The following is a 14521-nucleotide window of genomic DNA, read 5'->3' as shown; positions in this document are numbered from 1 at the left end:
CAGGAGAGTGCCACACACTGGGTGGTGTTCTACAGTAACTTCTGAATAATATGTTGACCTAATATACATATGGACATAAAAGTCAGTAATTATTAGTAGCATTAATTTTGACTTGGTTTCAAATAAACCACCTTAGTAGTTGCAGGGTTCAACATCTCTTTCTGCTCTTCAAGTTATTCCAGTGTGCCCACAGGCATAAGAAAATTAATGGAAATTAGTCAAGCCCAGCCCCAATTAACACTACTCTCCCATGTCAAAGAACCTCAGTGTGAATGAGAAGATGGGAAGAAGGAAATGGTTTGATTCCCTGATTGGAAGAAAATATTTTCTGATACCTGCCAGCATCTAGTGGGAGAGAAGACATCCTTTCTCCCCAGTGTCTCCTTCCATGTACCCCTTCTCTTGTCCTCTCATTGCACCTGCGTACTGCTGCTGCTTTGCTTTCCTGTTCACACCCTAAGCAAAATGATTTCTAAGCCAAGATTTTGGAGTATTTGAAGTGAAAGGGAGTGGAAGTGTTGAATTGAGAATAGGGGAATAAAAGAAAAACCTTATGGTCTCTAATGTGTACAAACTATCTGAATTGAAAAAATACATAAATCTAAACAGGAGTTGGACAATTAGGGCGCTGGTTGTTCTCTGCTGTCTAAGACCCGTGGTCTCCCTTGATTTTTAGTCTGGCTTTGTATTCCAGTAGGTCAAGAGCAACAATTGGAATTGCGTCGTCCTTAGCTGCCACAAAAATACAGTTCAACAGCATACGTTAATGACTTGGAGATACTTTGCCTTTCTAGACTGCGTGTTTACAGCCTTAAAGGTGGCATTTTGGATCCTTATAAAGGAAGGGAAGTGAATGAGAAAACCGGAACGTTTCCCTTTTTCCCCCCTCCTAGGGTACAAGGATCCAGTCCAGGTTTTGCCTCCGACTCGGCCTCTGAATTTCGGCTGTGCAATGTGTAGCACGTTTCTCTCTCCCCTCCTTTCTCCTTCCCTCCTGCCTCCTGTGTCTGTCTCCGGGATTTCTCTCTTCCTATTTCAGAAGCACTCTCACAGGCTCCCTCAGTCTGTGTGAGGCTGAGGTTTCCCCTGGATCCCGTACATCCCCAACACATACCTCCACTCGCATCCATCCCGGAGACACGCGCGCGCGCGCGCGCGCACACACACACACACACACACACACACACGCCTGCCCGTGCGCCTCCCTCCCGGAGGGCCGGCGCGCGTTCCCACCTTCACTGCACACTCCGCCAGCCCTGCTCCCAGAGCTCCCGGATTCTCGGAACTCGGATCGCAGCTCCGAACCCCAGTGGTGGATTTTTATAAACGTTTCTCCCTCCCCCTCCCCCCCTTTTTTTATTGCACCCATTCTGGTCTGGGGGGCTACCGGAACAAGGCGGCTGCTCCCCCAGCCAGCCCTGGTTGGCTTGCCATCCTCCATCAGGCTTATAAAAGTTTGCTGAGCGCAGTCCAGAGGGCTGCGCTGCTCGTCCCCTCGGCCGGCGGAAGGGGGTGACGCTGGGCAGCGGCAAGGAGCGCGCTGCTGGCTCTGGCGGGCTTTCGGCTGGAGGGGCGAGGTGAAGAGCGCACGGGCCTTGGGCTTTGCGGAGCTGGATTTGCATGTTGCACCATGCCGTCTTGCATCGGAGCTGTGATCCTTCCCCTGTCGGGGCTGCTGCTGTCCCTCCCAGCCGGGGCGGATGTGAAGGCTCGGAGCTGCAGCGAGGTCCGCCAGGCGTACGGTGCCAAGGGATTCAGTCTGGCGGACACCCCCTACCAGGAGATCGCAGGTAAGCGCGGCCTGAGCCGGCTGCAGCCCAGGGCGACCACAAGTCCTCCTGCCTGGCTGCCGGGCGCCCTGTTGCTGAGTTGGTGCTCACTTTCCGCGAGGGCTCTCTGGGGACCCCGCGCTAGGCGCTGGATGCTCTGGAGGCTTCTCCGGCAGGGGAAGGTGTGCGTCTCGGCCGCCTCATTGTGCGCGCACGCGGGAGCACCCTCTGTGCCTCCTCGCTGCGCCCTTCTGCCTCTCTTGTGGGTCCTAGCCGGGGAGCCCGGGAGCCGCTCGGGTGGCTGCGGGGTGAAGGCAGATCGCCGAGCAGGGCGCCCACCCTGCGCTTCTCGCTCGGGCAAACTTGTAAGAACTGCGACCGCAGTTTGCCTAGCGCCACAGTCTGAGCGGCGCCTTCTCCGCGCCCGCCCTCGCGCCGGCGGGGGCAGTGGAGAGACGCGGAGGGCTCCCCCAGCCCGGGCTCCACTCTCCGTGTCCTTTGGCGAGGCAGGGCGCACCACGCTGGGACTGGGAGCAGGCTGAGCCCAGGGACCTGGCCAGAGCTCCTGCCTCCCGGCTTTTTTGGGTGGGTAGGGTAGAGGGGATCGTTTCAAACACTGCTGGTTTCAGATTTGGGGCCGGCTTTCCCCTCTTGTTTCCTCCCCAACTCGGTTGGTCACTGGTGGTGCTGGAGACATCCCCGGCGCTACGCCGGGTCCTGAGCGCTGCCTCCCTTGCCCGCAGGCTCCAGATGCTGAGCCAACTCCAGAGGGTGGCTCGGTGGGGATTCGGCCAGGGGGGGTTCTCCTGCATGCCCCTGGCGTTCTCCACTGAGAGTCCCCACCCACCCACCCCTTTCTCGCGCCAGTGCGTGTCTTGCTGCGTCTCCAACTTGCACAGCAGCCCGGGTGCGTGTTTTCCGGCTCTTAGCTCCAACCGACTCCGAGCTGCTCTGGGGCTCTGAATGAAACGTGTCGGGCAGAGATAAGCCTTTGGCTTCGAGAGAGCAGAACTGAGCGAGGCCGGGAGATGCTGCGAGTGCGCGGGCTGCTCAAACCCGGTGGATGAAGTCCTCAGTGACCTCGGGTCCGAAAGGCGAAGCGCTGTTTCCGTCAGCCTATCTCTGTTTTGCCGGAGAACCGGGCCAGGGATCAAAAGGCGTTTTGTAGATCCCTGAAAACCTCCCAGCTCTGATACATTGTGGAGCCGCTACTTTTTATCCTGCTGGGTCTCTAAGTGCTAGAAATGAGAGTTTTTCCTTAGACTGAAATGAACACATTTACATAAGTTTGGGCATTGCCCCATAAAGCATGCAAAGATGACGCCAGCAGCGCTGTACGGATGGGGGAGCCTTTTCCATTCAGAGCCAGATATCCCCTTCCCTCGGAGGGAGGAGAGGCAAAGCCTGCGTTGAATTACTAGAGGGCTTTACAATCCCCACCGTGTCTTCGCCCCTTTGCGGAACTCCTTAATTTGTTAATCAATGCACACAGAACCGCTGCCCGCTCTGCTCCTTAACTCTCTCCACCCCCTTTCCCTTTTGCCTGCTGTCATTTCATTCTTTTTAATTAATTGATAAGGATCAGCTTGGCTTTTTTTCCCCCCTCCTTTCCCAAATCTCAGGGATTGAACTTTTCAGAGGTTTGCAGTGTGGTTCACTTTTCTAGGAACTTTTTTGCCTCTAATCGGGGCTGTTTAAAACGGTATCTCTGAATACACAGATATTTCCCAACATGATTTCAGATAAGATATCTCTATGAAGAAAGCAGTTAAGCATTTTAAAATTGCTCAGTCTTCTGGAGCGGAGAGTAGGACTCCCCTGAGACTGGAGTTCATCCTTCACAAATCTCCTCAAAATCAAAGTGACGATTTTCTGTGCAAATGATTTCTGTAGTCACCCTTTACTTTGTTGGGAACATTCCCGGTAGTTAAGGTAAATCCTTGAGTAGATTTTTAACCACAGAGGGACTTGAGAGGTGGTTTCCCACCCCCACCTACAATCACAGTTCTTACTTATTACATATGGATTCCTAAAAATGCATGCCCTTTAGTTAAACTTGAGTACTTTCCAGGAGGAAGGACCCACTGTTAACTTTACCTTCCGCTTAGGTGGTGGTTGGTGCTACCAGATATAATAAAAATACCGATCGCCAGGGAGTCAAAGCTATGTTGATTAGGAAAATAATGAATGAATGGGTAATTTGACTTTTAACGAAATATTTTTTTCAAAGCAGACTTGACTTAATGCTACAGTTAATTGGATTTACTGTTGTTAGAATAATCACTTAGGAAATATATCCTGTTGTTAAATGAATGCACACTTTCTCTCCTCCCTTGTTCTCCACGCCATTTACATTTAATTACACGTCCAGGGAAGAATTTCTATGGTAGTTATCCTCTCCTTTTCATCCTTTGCCTTGTTTAGACATCTAATGGCTTGCTTGAGAAATGGCATGTGCCGGTAGTCTGCCAGAGAACATGAATTGTAGAGAGCTGTTGAGATTTGTGAGAACTGTTTCTAGTTGAGAGAGATTTGCAGGTAGCTTGCTTAGTAAAATAGCTGAGAACTGATAAGGACATTATGTTCCATCATGACATTATTATTTACTGAGAACTCAGAATGGTAAAATAGCATTGCCTGTTTCTTTTCTAGGATAAAGGAACTTCAAACCTAACAGATGAGGGACTGTGATAGGTGATATATAAAGTGATACACTCGTAGCGCTTGCAAAAGAGGAGGTCTTTAAGTGGCAGTCTGCCCCATGAATCCTCACTCGGTCCTGATTTTAAACCATTGCCGGCAGATCAGATAGATGCTATCCATCCTTGTTTGAAAGATCTCGGAAGAGTAGACTCTTGAGCCCTCTCCGCAATCCATTCTAATACTTAGTGATTCTTAGGGTATAGAAATGATTCCAGATATCTGGCCCACAGCCTTCACAGTATGCTTGCCTGTTTCCTCTTGATCTGTCTTCTGGGAAAATGTGGAAGTTCCTTGTTAGAATGATGATTCAGACCAGAGGTCGGTGTGGAATATTCCAGGCCTTCCTCAAGCATCAGGAGTACAGTATGGCCTCACCTTCCAATCAAACTCATGTTTGCTCTAAACTTCTACAGGAACTCCACAACTGAAAATAGTACCTTAAAAGCCAGAGAAGTTCAGAGAACATCTGATTCTTACAATTTTAATAATTTGGTTTATCTGAAAAAGAACAAAAGCATGAGATGTAGGGGTGGGGATGGATGGAGGGAGGGAGGTGGGAGAGGGGTAGCTGGTGAAAGATTTCATTCCCTGATACTCTCCAAATGCCTACAAAGGCTGTGGCTAAGCCAGGCCAGAGCCAGGAACTAGAATCACAATTCAGGCCTCCCTTGTAGGTGGCAGGAACCCAATTACTTGAGTCAGTTGTCCTCATGGGGCTTGCATAGGTATGGAGCTGGGGAAAGGAGCCAGAGCTGGATATTGTACTCCAGTGTGGGCCTTTGGAGCCTTAACCATTAGGCTAAGTGCTTACTTTGACAGTGCTGTTTTAGGCTGCTTCTGCTACTGTTGTGTGCCTTGATCCTTCCTGGATTCATTAGTTATAATCCTTTGTAGTTAAAAGTGACTTACTGACCTGTGCAACCACAATTTTCATTACTGATCTAATGTAACTTAATAATTTTGAACATATAAAGTAGTACGGCCCCACACATCTATAAAGGTTACCTTTAAATCATTCTTGCTGAATCCTTCAAATAACTTAGTAGATACAAACATTATTCCTGTTTTGTAGATGGAAACAAGAACAACAGACTTAAATTGTCCGAGAATGACTGGACTAACAAGTGATGAGGCTGAAAGTCAAACCTGAACACTATGGCTCAAAAATCCATAGACCTAACCTGACCTTTAAAATCTGCCTTACATTAGTAAGCATTCAGCATCTATTAAATGAATTGTATGCAAATCAATTCTTCATCTTTTATATATGTAACCTGGTAGCATTAATTGCCATACGTATGCATGTATCCCCTTATAGATATTCATACTAAATACTTTTCTATATGAAACAACTATGATTTCTCAATCAGAGTAAATTTGGATTTTATAGTCCTAGGAATTGACCATGGTATCGCCACTCAATTGTGTGTTTATGTATTTTCCTGGCCACTTCATAATGCAATTATATAAAACATGGTAACTCTAGTACATGTGGTGTCTTCTCTCAATGTACTAGACCTGTTAGATTATTGCTTTAGTCCAACAAAGTTTTTAAAAAATTACTGATGGAGGAGAGGGATGAGGAAAAAAGGGACAGATTAGGAAAAATGACCACTGTTTGCAGGATTTGGTTTTCTCCCTTTTCTGTCACAGGTCTTTATTTTTTAGAGCTGACTTATAACTGGATATTAAGAAATAATTAAGCTGTTCTCCAGTTATCAAGGATTTATCTCAAAATCCGTAGTAAAAGGATATTATTTTATACTTGTAGACTAGCTATTTTTTCCTCCTTTATTGTCTTCAAGGTTCAAAATATGATGATACCTTTTACTTGGCCTTGCCTGTCTTTAGAAAAAGCCACTCCACGCAGGTCCCCCAATTGAATTAAGTAATTTAATACATTTGGCATTAATTACTTTTTTCAGTTTGCACATAAATATCACATTAACACAAATGGAGAAACTATGCTAACTCTTAAGCTTTAACAGGCATATTAAACATCCTACTTTGGGATAAATTGTTTCATTTCCACTTACCTCTGATTCAAAGATTTATGACTTCCTTGCCCTCTGTTTAGTTAGCAGATATCTTCAAAAATCCTTCCAAAGAAGAGTGTAAGGTATAAATGAATTAATTGAACTTCAAATGTGTTTTTTTAATGATTCAGCAAGTCATAAATTTCTAAAAGAATTATATTAATTCCAGGTATCAAAGCAATCTAAAATCTGGGCTATTAGGAGTGCCACTTGTTAAACTCTTGATTTGGGAATTAATTTTAGAGAGATTCTTGCAAACAGAGTTATCTTAGCTGATTTAATTAGAGGATAAGATGTCATCATTGGGAACAAGGATTCATTTGAGTTGACTGATACTTTTTTTATAAAACATTTTTAACCACCTGTATCTGAATAGCTAGTGTAGGCCACTATCAAACTTGATTTAAAATCTACAGCATCATATTCTTTAAAATATTGTGGTACAGAGATTGTGCCATAATTTATGTAATAAAATGAATAGTGTTCTTTTAAAATTATGGGTGAAATTTATGAACACTTATAAAATACAAAATTATTTAGTACTCTTAAGCCAAAGTCACCTACATTCAGCTACTAGATTTGTATGGAAATTGACACTTTAGGTAAAAATTATAGTATAATTGTTAAAATGATTTTAACTGCATAATCTAAACTTATATTCAAACCCACAAAAGTAACATTATGAGATGGCTTTTTCCTCCTTTAAATCACAACTCTCAAAATACTTCTAGCAAGGCCAGCAAGGCGTGTTAGAGTTGCCTTGCCAGTATAAACAGCTATTTAATATTCCTTTCAACTTGGTGCTTATGTCCCTTTTAGGCCAAATTCTTCTCTGTTAAATTCTTTAGCTGGTACAGAATTTGACTTTAAATAGTCTCATAGCTTTATCCAAAATAATTCAGTTTTCAATGATTTTTGTGATACTGTTTGAACATGTTGACTTTCTGGGGTAGTATATGTATTTGTAAATAAGGGGACTCGGGGGGGGGGTAATTCTAATATCTAAGTTTTTAATGACCCATGGTTGAAAATATTTTTAAACTAATACACTAGTTAGTACCAAAGTAGAAATTCAATTCCACACTTACATATCATCCAGGTTTTTGAATATGTTAAGAACCTAGTCTCCCTCTTCTAGGCATTTTTCATTCATGTAGTAAAGATGTCTTGAATACCTACCCTGTGTCCATCTTTGTGCCTGGAGCTTGGGTGTAGAAGCCTACAGTTCATTCACAATGAATGAATGAAGACCGTGATAAGTACACAACACTCAGGGCAACTGGTGCTCAAAAAGCACTTTATAGGAGCATTTCATCCCAAGAGACAGGGTCTTGGAAATACTTCCTTGAGGAGGAATAACTGGCTGGATCTTTGGGGAAGAGTAATGGCACATGAAGAAGAGTACTCCTATGTGTGGAAGTGCATTGGTTTCCTGTACGCAGAGGAGGATCCTTCCACAACATATGGAGGAAATAACCTGTACATGGAGAGGGGAGTGTGGGCAAGACAGAGGAGGCAGAGCCTGGAGGCCAGATTAATGATTTGTGTAAGTGAACCGATTATACCTCTTCATATTGGCTCCATGTTGTAGACTTTTTCATAACAGGCATGTCCACACACGTGTGTGTGTAACACAAAAGCTCTCCAGGGCTAAACTCAAGTTTTTACATATCTGTTTCAAATATAGGACAAAGAAGCAGATTCTTAGTCCAATAGCAACTACCTGCCTTTGTCTACCATCTGCCAGCCGTTTGTAAGACAAACTTGGAGGCTGTGGAAGGCTCCAAGCTTTGGAGGTCTTCTGTGTTGAGTGACATTACCTTAAAACACAGAATGGTCTTAGAACTGGGAGTTCTGAGATGCTCCTAGGAGTTCCCTTTAACTCCTGCCCTTTTGGTGATGGCCCCTCTATTAGCTGTGGAAGACCCCATGCCAAGAGGGATTTTACCTCCCAGGCAACCTGTCAAAAGTGCTTTCAAATTAAGCTGACTATGTACCACTGCCACCTGAAGGTCATGTCTTCCCCTTGGTTGGCCATACCATGCCTCAGGCTCAGACTCTGGCCTTTCACCTGAGAGTGGTAATAAGCCATTATAATCGGGATTGGCCATGGTTTTGAAATGTTACTTTGGTTGGCCTGTGGAGAATGGATTTGAGGGGACCAAAACAGATAGAGGAAAAGGTGGAGATGTTAGCTTCCACCTGTGGAAATGGAAGGATTCTAGAAATACATAGTAAAGTAGGTGCTACTAAAATGTTAATGATCATTCAAATTATTTAGCATCTGAATTGGGATGGACAGTGAATTGGGATGTGTGTGTGATGGAGGGAGAAAATGAGATTGGAGAGAGATGAAATTAATAGAGAAATGTCTGGAAATGTTAATTGAATTCTCACAGCATTATGAATATTTTGGTTGTGTGTTTGTAAAATTTGTTCTCTATTTGAAAGAACACAGCGATAGAGATTTTCTGTCCGCCAACTCACTCCCCAAATGCCTACAGCTGAGACTGGGGCAGACTTAAGTTGGGAGCGAGGAGCTCCATCTCAAATGGGTTGCAGGAACCCAGATACTTGGGTCATCTTCTTCTGCCTTCCCAGATGTATCTGCACAAAGCCGGATGACAAGCAGAGTAGCCAAGGACTCCAACAGGCACTCCAGTATAGGATGCCAGTGTCATGATCAGTGGCCTAAACTGTGCCAAAGTGTTGGCTGGTCCTCTTCTGTGTGTGTTTCTGTGGAAATAAAACTCAATACCAGCTAGATACCTGTTAATAAGAGTGTGAAGACTGAGTGTTGGACTCAGCAGCTATCTCCTCTTAGGAGACTCACCTCTCATATCAGAGTGCCTGGGTTCAAGTCTCACCTCTGCTCCTAATTCCACTTTCCTGCTGATGCATACCCTGGGAGGCAGCAGGTTTTAGCTCAGTCACATGATACTTAGGGAGTGAACTGATGCATGGGAAAACTAGGTCTATCCCTCTCTGGTCCTGCCTTTCAAAATAATCTTAATATCAGTGTAAGAAAAAAATTTCCCAAATAGGGTCAGATGAAATGTCCTCATAAATTATAAAACTATCAAAGTAGATGTAATTTGCTATGCCTGTTATGAAATTGAAAACAGTCATTTGTGCTGTGGCAGTATAAAAAAATCCTAAAATTTTACCAAGATGGGAGAAATGATTAGATTATACATTCATTCTCTAAGTTTACAGAATATTCTATCAGTGGTTTAAGTACCAAATATCATTATGGATTGTAATGACAGGAACCAAAGAAAGAAACAATTACTTTGGCCTTGCTATAAGAAGGCGACATTTAATTGGGACCTTCAAGAATGTGTAGCATTTGACAAAGGGCCACAAAAGAAGGCAGAGTTCAGGTTGGAGTTAAATGAGTGGAGAAAGGGAGCCAGGAAGAGCTTGTGAGAAATAATATTGACCAGAGGGTGGGGTTGGATTTTTGGAGGGCCTTGGAAATCCTGGGCGTTGAACTGCATGAAGTAGGTCATCCCCTAGGTCCTTGGCAGTCCAGTGAAAGTGCTGTTGTGCACTGGCCAAGCCCTGTAATGCAGATGCTTGAGAGAAGGGATGGTGAGAGGCCAGAGGGAGGGAGGCCAGGGAGGAGGCTCTTGTAGACACTTCAGCAGAGAGTGTTGAGGGGCCCGGAGGAGAGGAGCACAGAAAGGGCCATTGAGGTCATGTGAAAAGGAAGAAGCAAAGTTACAATGAGAGTTTTCATAAACTTGAATCTGCTCCTTAGAAGTTCCAGTAAAAGTGCAAAGGGGCTAGGCTGTTGAAACTCCTCTGAAATCATCTGTGTCCGCGAAGATACCTCTGGCAGCTGGTCATGGAACATCCTGAATCAACTGGCTTGCACAACCGCAGAAAGCTATCAAATCCCATGGCCAGAAGTGCAAACACAAGGCAGCACCAGAAGTAAGGAAGAGTAAGTTTACATCAGGGTGCTAGGTTCTCGCTGCCTTTCTGCTCTTTGCTGCTCTTTCTACAACCTACAAGGTCCTCTCCATGTAGATACCAGGGGTCAAAGCATGGTGATGATGCCCAGACAATGGCACCTAAGGGGACTGTCCCCACCTGTGCACATCTGTCTCACTGACAAGGCAGACCACCCTTTGAAGTCTCTCCACCAGTGTACCTGCATCTCAATCCAGAATCGCTTCTTACACCCATGTGTAGAAGAAAAAGGGGCCAGGGTCCTTGAGCTGTGCCAGTTATACTTACACCCTTGGATGGAGTGAATGACAACTGTGTTGCTTGGTTAACCTGTATATTAATAAGAATCCCAAGGAGTTGAGTAGTAATGGAGAAAATAGAAATCATCCAAGATGTCTGAATTAATTAGGTATTTGGCATTGTTGCCTTTGTCCAGTATTTCTCAAGCCTGGCCACTGGCTAAGAGCTGAATGTGTAATTACTGGCTGGTGGCAGGGAGGGAGGTATAGAGGGGGTCCCTGATTTGTAGCATTTGCTATTTATGTCAGATAAAAATTCCCACTATGGATAATTTAAATCTACCAATATTTTTATACTCAGTTTGCATAGTTTCTGAAAACTTTACCATCAGTTCTTGTAGATTGGAAAGATGCATCATTGTCCAAGCGCCCATACTTGAGCATTTTCAGATCACTGTCCCCTATTTGGGTTAGGAAGGAGGCTGACCTCCCTGCCTCTGTCCATTCCTCCCTAGCTCCTTTCCTTCCTTCCTTTCTCCTGTAGTTTCCTCATTCTGGTGTGCGTCCAGGGTTGGGGACCAGAACTCCACGCAGTGAGTGTTTCATGAACTCAGTCGGGCGTCAGGATTGCTGGAGGACTCTTCCCTCCTGGAGCAGCTGGTCCCCACCTCCCAGAGTGTGACTTACATATCAGGTGTGGGGTTGGCGATTTGCATTTTTGCCAAGCCCAGAGTGATGCGGACACTGTTGGTCCAGGCTGCATTTTTGTAGCCATACAATGTGGTTTTAAACACCAGTTCCTTTCAGATAACAGATCTTGTGTGTTCTTTTTTTTTCCCCCCACTTTGATCTTGGTTAAGAATCTCCACTCATGTAGTGGAGTGTTGGTGCTGCAAACGGCTTTACTCATTTCCCTAGATTTCTTTTAAAAGTTCACTTTGGCCACTAGGGGGACCAAAGAAAAGTGGCTGGATCAAGGCAATCTGTGCCGTCTGCACCTGGAACCAAAGGGGCTGACCCCAGCTGCCAGGGGCTCATCTTCAGGAGTAGAAAGAAAACTCTGCTGCTTCAGAGGGGAAAATGAGCAAGGGTACCCGCAGCTTCTCTCGCCATAAGATCTGTTTCTCTTTGCTAATAGGGAGTGCTTTCAGTGGGAGCATATGATTCTTGTTTTTGTTTTGATTTTTATAATTTTTAGGAGGCTTCAGGTACAAAGCCTTTCCAGCCCTTCATCTCTCTGAGCTGTTTTTCCTACACCAGCTTCTCAGGTACAGATCTAGCCGTTTTTCCTCCTGACCTCCAGACTCTTGTGCAAGGAGACTACATTTAGAGCTGGTCGCTTTTCATTTTATACACATTAAAGACAGAGCATCATCCATTCTGGGCATGCACGCCTGTGATCTGTATGCTTTATCGGTTGCATGTTTGCTCCTTACTGCATTTCTTGGATTTCTTGAGAAATTGGCTTCCTTCTGTGGTGCCTCCAGGACAGCTGAGATTAGCAGGGGCCCACATTCCTCCGCTGAATTTCAAGGAACTGGAGGTTCAGCTTTCAGTGAATTCAGTCAACTGTTTTCTTTGAGAAAGCTCCTTGATCTAAAAACAGATGACTAACTTTGACTTGCTACTTTCTTAATGAGTCAGAATAGTTCAAAGTCAGTAGAATTTGTAAGATAGACTTGAAAAATGCCACCATGCCCATGGTGGAGATATTTTAAAAGGACAGGTTTGGGGATGGTCATTTGTCCTAGTGGTTAAGACACCTGCTAGGATCTCTGATTCCCACATTAGAGTACCTGGATCTGATCCCTGTTGCAGCTCTTGGTTCCAGCTTTCTGCTAATTCAAACCATGGGAGGCAGCAGGTGATGGCTCAAGTAATTGGGTTTCAGCCACCCACATGGGAGACCTGGTTTGAATACCCAGCTCCTAGTTTCCACCTATCCCAGCCCAAGTCTTTGTGGGCACTGGGGAGTGAATCAGTGGATAGAAAATCTCTCTCCATCCCCCTGTACCCCACTTACTGTTTGCCTCTGACATAAACAAGTAAATGATTTTTTTAAATGATAGGATTTGGTTGTTCCTGAATAATAATAAAAAAATACTGTACTTTATTTGCCTATCGTTTTTTTCCCCTAAATCCCAATAAGCAGGAGTTTTTAAAGTTAAACCAAAGATTTAATTTTTTTTTTTTGAGATTTCTTTTACTTGAAGGAGTTAGAGAAGTAGAGACAGAGTTTTCTTTCTTTCTTTCTTTTTTTTTTTTTTTTTTGACAGGCAGAGTGGACAGTGAGAGAGAGAGACAGAGAGAGAAAGGTCTTCCTTTGCCGTTGGTTCACCCTCCAATGGCTGCCGCTGCAGCCGGCGCACCGCGCTGATCCGATGGCAGGAGCCAAGAGCCAGGTGCTTTTCCTGGTCTCCCATGGGGTGCAGGGCCCAAGCACCTGGGCCATCCTCCACTGCACTCCCTGGCCATAGCAGAGAGCTGGCCTGGAAGAGGGGCAACCAGGACAGAATCCGGCGCCCCGACCGGGACTAGAACCCGGTGTGCCGGCGCCGCAAGGTGGAGGATTAGCCTATTGAGCCACGGCGCCGGCCAAGACAGAGTTTTCAATCTGCTGGTTCACTCCCTAGATAGCTGCAATGGCCAGAGCTGAGCCAATCTGAAACCAGGAGCTTCTTTCGGGTCTCCTATGTGGGTGCAAGGTCCCAGGGATTTGGGCCATCCTCTGCTGCTTTCCCTGGTGTATTGGCAGGGAGCTGGATCAGAAGAGAAGCAGCAGGGACTTGAACTGGAGCCCATATAGGATGCCAGGGCTTTAACTCAATGTACCACTGTGCCAGCCCTGATAATTTTTATTAATCCTAAGCTATAACAGTCTTAAAGTACAGTGTAATAATTGATTGTAAAAGAAACAATTGCTGGAAACACACTTGGAAAGCAGCCCATCTGAGCACCTTGGCTCTTACCTCCCATCTGTAAGAGTCTTGTTACTTCAGGGAGATGTTTCTACCAAGGAACTGATTTCAGAAACCAGACTTCTTAAGTCCTTTTTTTGGATAAGCTATAGTAAAAATCGCTAATGAACAAATCAAGATTTTATTTTGATTTCTGTTTTCTGTTTGCCTAACAAGTGCTTTAGGAGGTTTAGGACATTTATTAGGAAAATAGGAGTCGGTCATTCTAAAGTATTAATCTGGAACTGCAAGATTCCTCTGTGGTGGTCTTTGACAGTTTATCTGCATTGAACTTGGGGAAACATAGTTTATTGTTATTTTACATTATCAAGCGCTAATGTGTAAAAGGTTTTTATTGTACTTTTACCACTCTTTGGATTATGTGGTATCTTATTCAATATGCTTTGAGAGACTTGGGTGTTAGACACCAGAAGATCAAGTACTATGTTAAAAGCTTAGGCCAATCTTTTTATATGACTGCAATAAAGGATGTATTCATTTCACTTCCATGTCCACATGGCACTCATCAAAGGTCACTTTCAATTGAATATAAAATACCCTACAAATGTCAAATCTTAGATCATTATTCAGAATAGGTTTGTTTGTTAATCTTAATTACCACCTTCTCAAACAAAAATGACTTGGAGATTTCTCAATCATTTAGACATCTTCAGTGTGTGTATTGTATAGTGGACATAAACGTTGACTAAATCTGGTTTTCTTAGTTAAAAATTTGTACTATGTAATCACATTGAAATTCTACTTAAAATGACAAGCTATGTACATCAGATGTTCACAGCAAAGAACATGAAGTTATACTTTTTATATTTTTGTCAACAAAAGTTCCATTTTGCTGTTAG

At 44.4% G+C, this 14521-nt stretch overlaps 1 protein-coding gene across 2 annotated transcripts in view; it reads left to right on the top strand.

Moving 5' to 3' along the window:
• The first annotated feature begins 1015 nt into the window (after positions 1 to 1015).
• Positions 1016 to 14521, top strand: part of GPC6 (glypican 6) — a 1178567-nt gene continuing 1165061 nt past the window's right edge. The window contains exon 1 of one of the 2 annotated variants that reach the window (XM_002713000.5): positions 1016 to 1790. In XM_002713000.5, the coding sequence (XP_002713046.1) occupies positions 1631 to 1790 (160 nt within the window). In that variant the 5' untranslated portion in view covers positions 1016 to 1630. The remainder of the gene's footprint in view (positions 1791 to 14521) is intronic. The other variant, XM_051850542.2, reaches the window with a different exon arrangement.

Source organism: Oryctolagus cuniculus, chromosome 9 (assembly GCF_964237555.1).
Source record: "Oryctolagus cuniculus chromosome 9, mOryCun1.1, whole genome shotgun sequence".
NCBI lineage: Eukaryota > Metazoa > Chordata > Mammalia > Lagomorpha > Leporidae > Oryctolagus > Oryctolagus cuniculus.
Note: the sequence above shows the minus strand (reverse complement) of the source record. Positions and strands in the feature narration are given on the sequence as shown.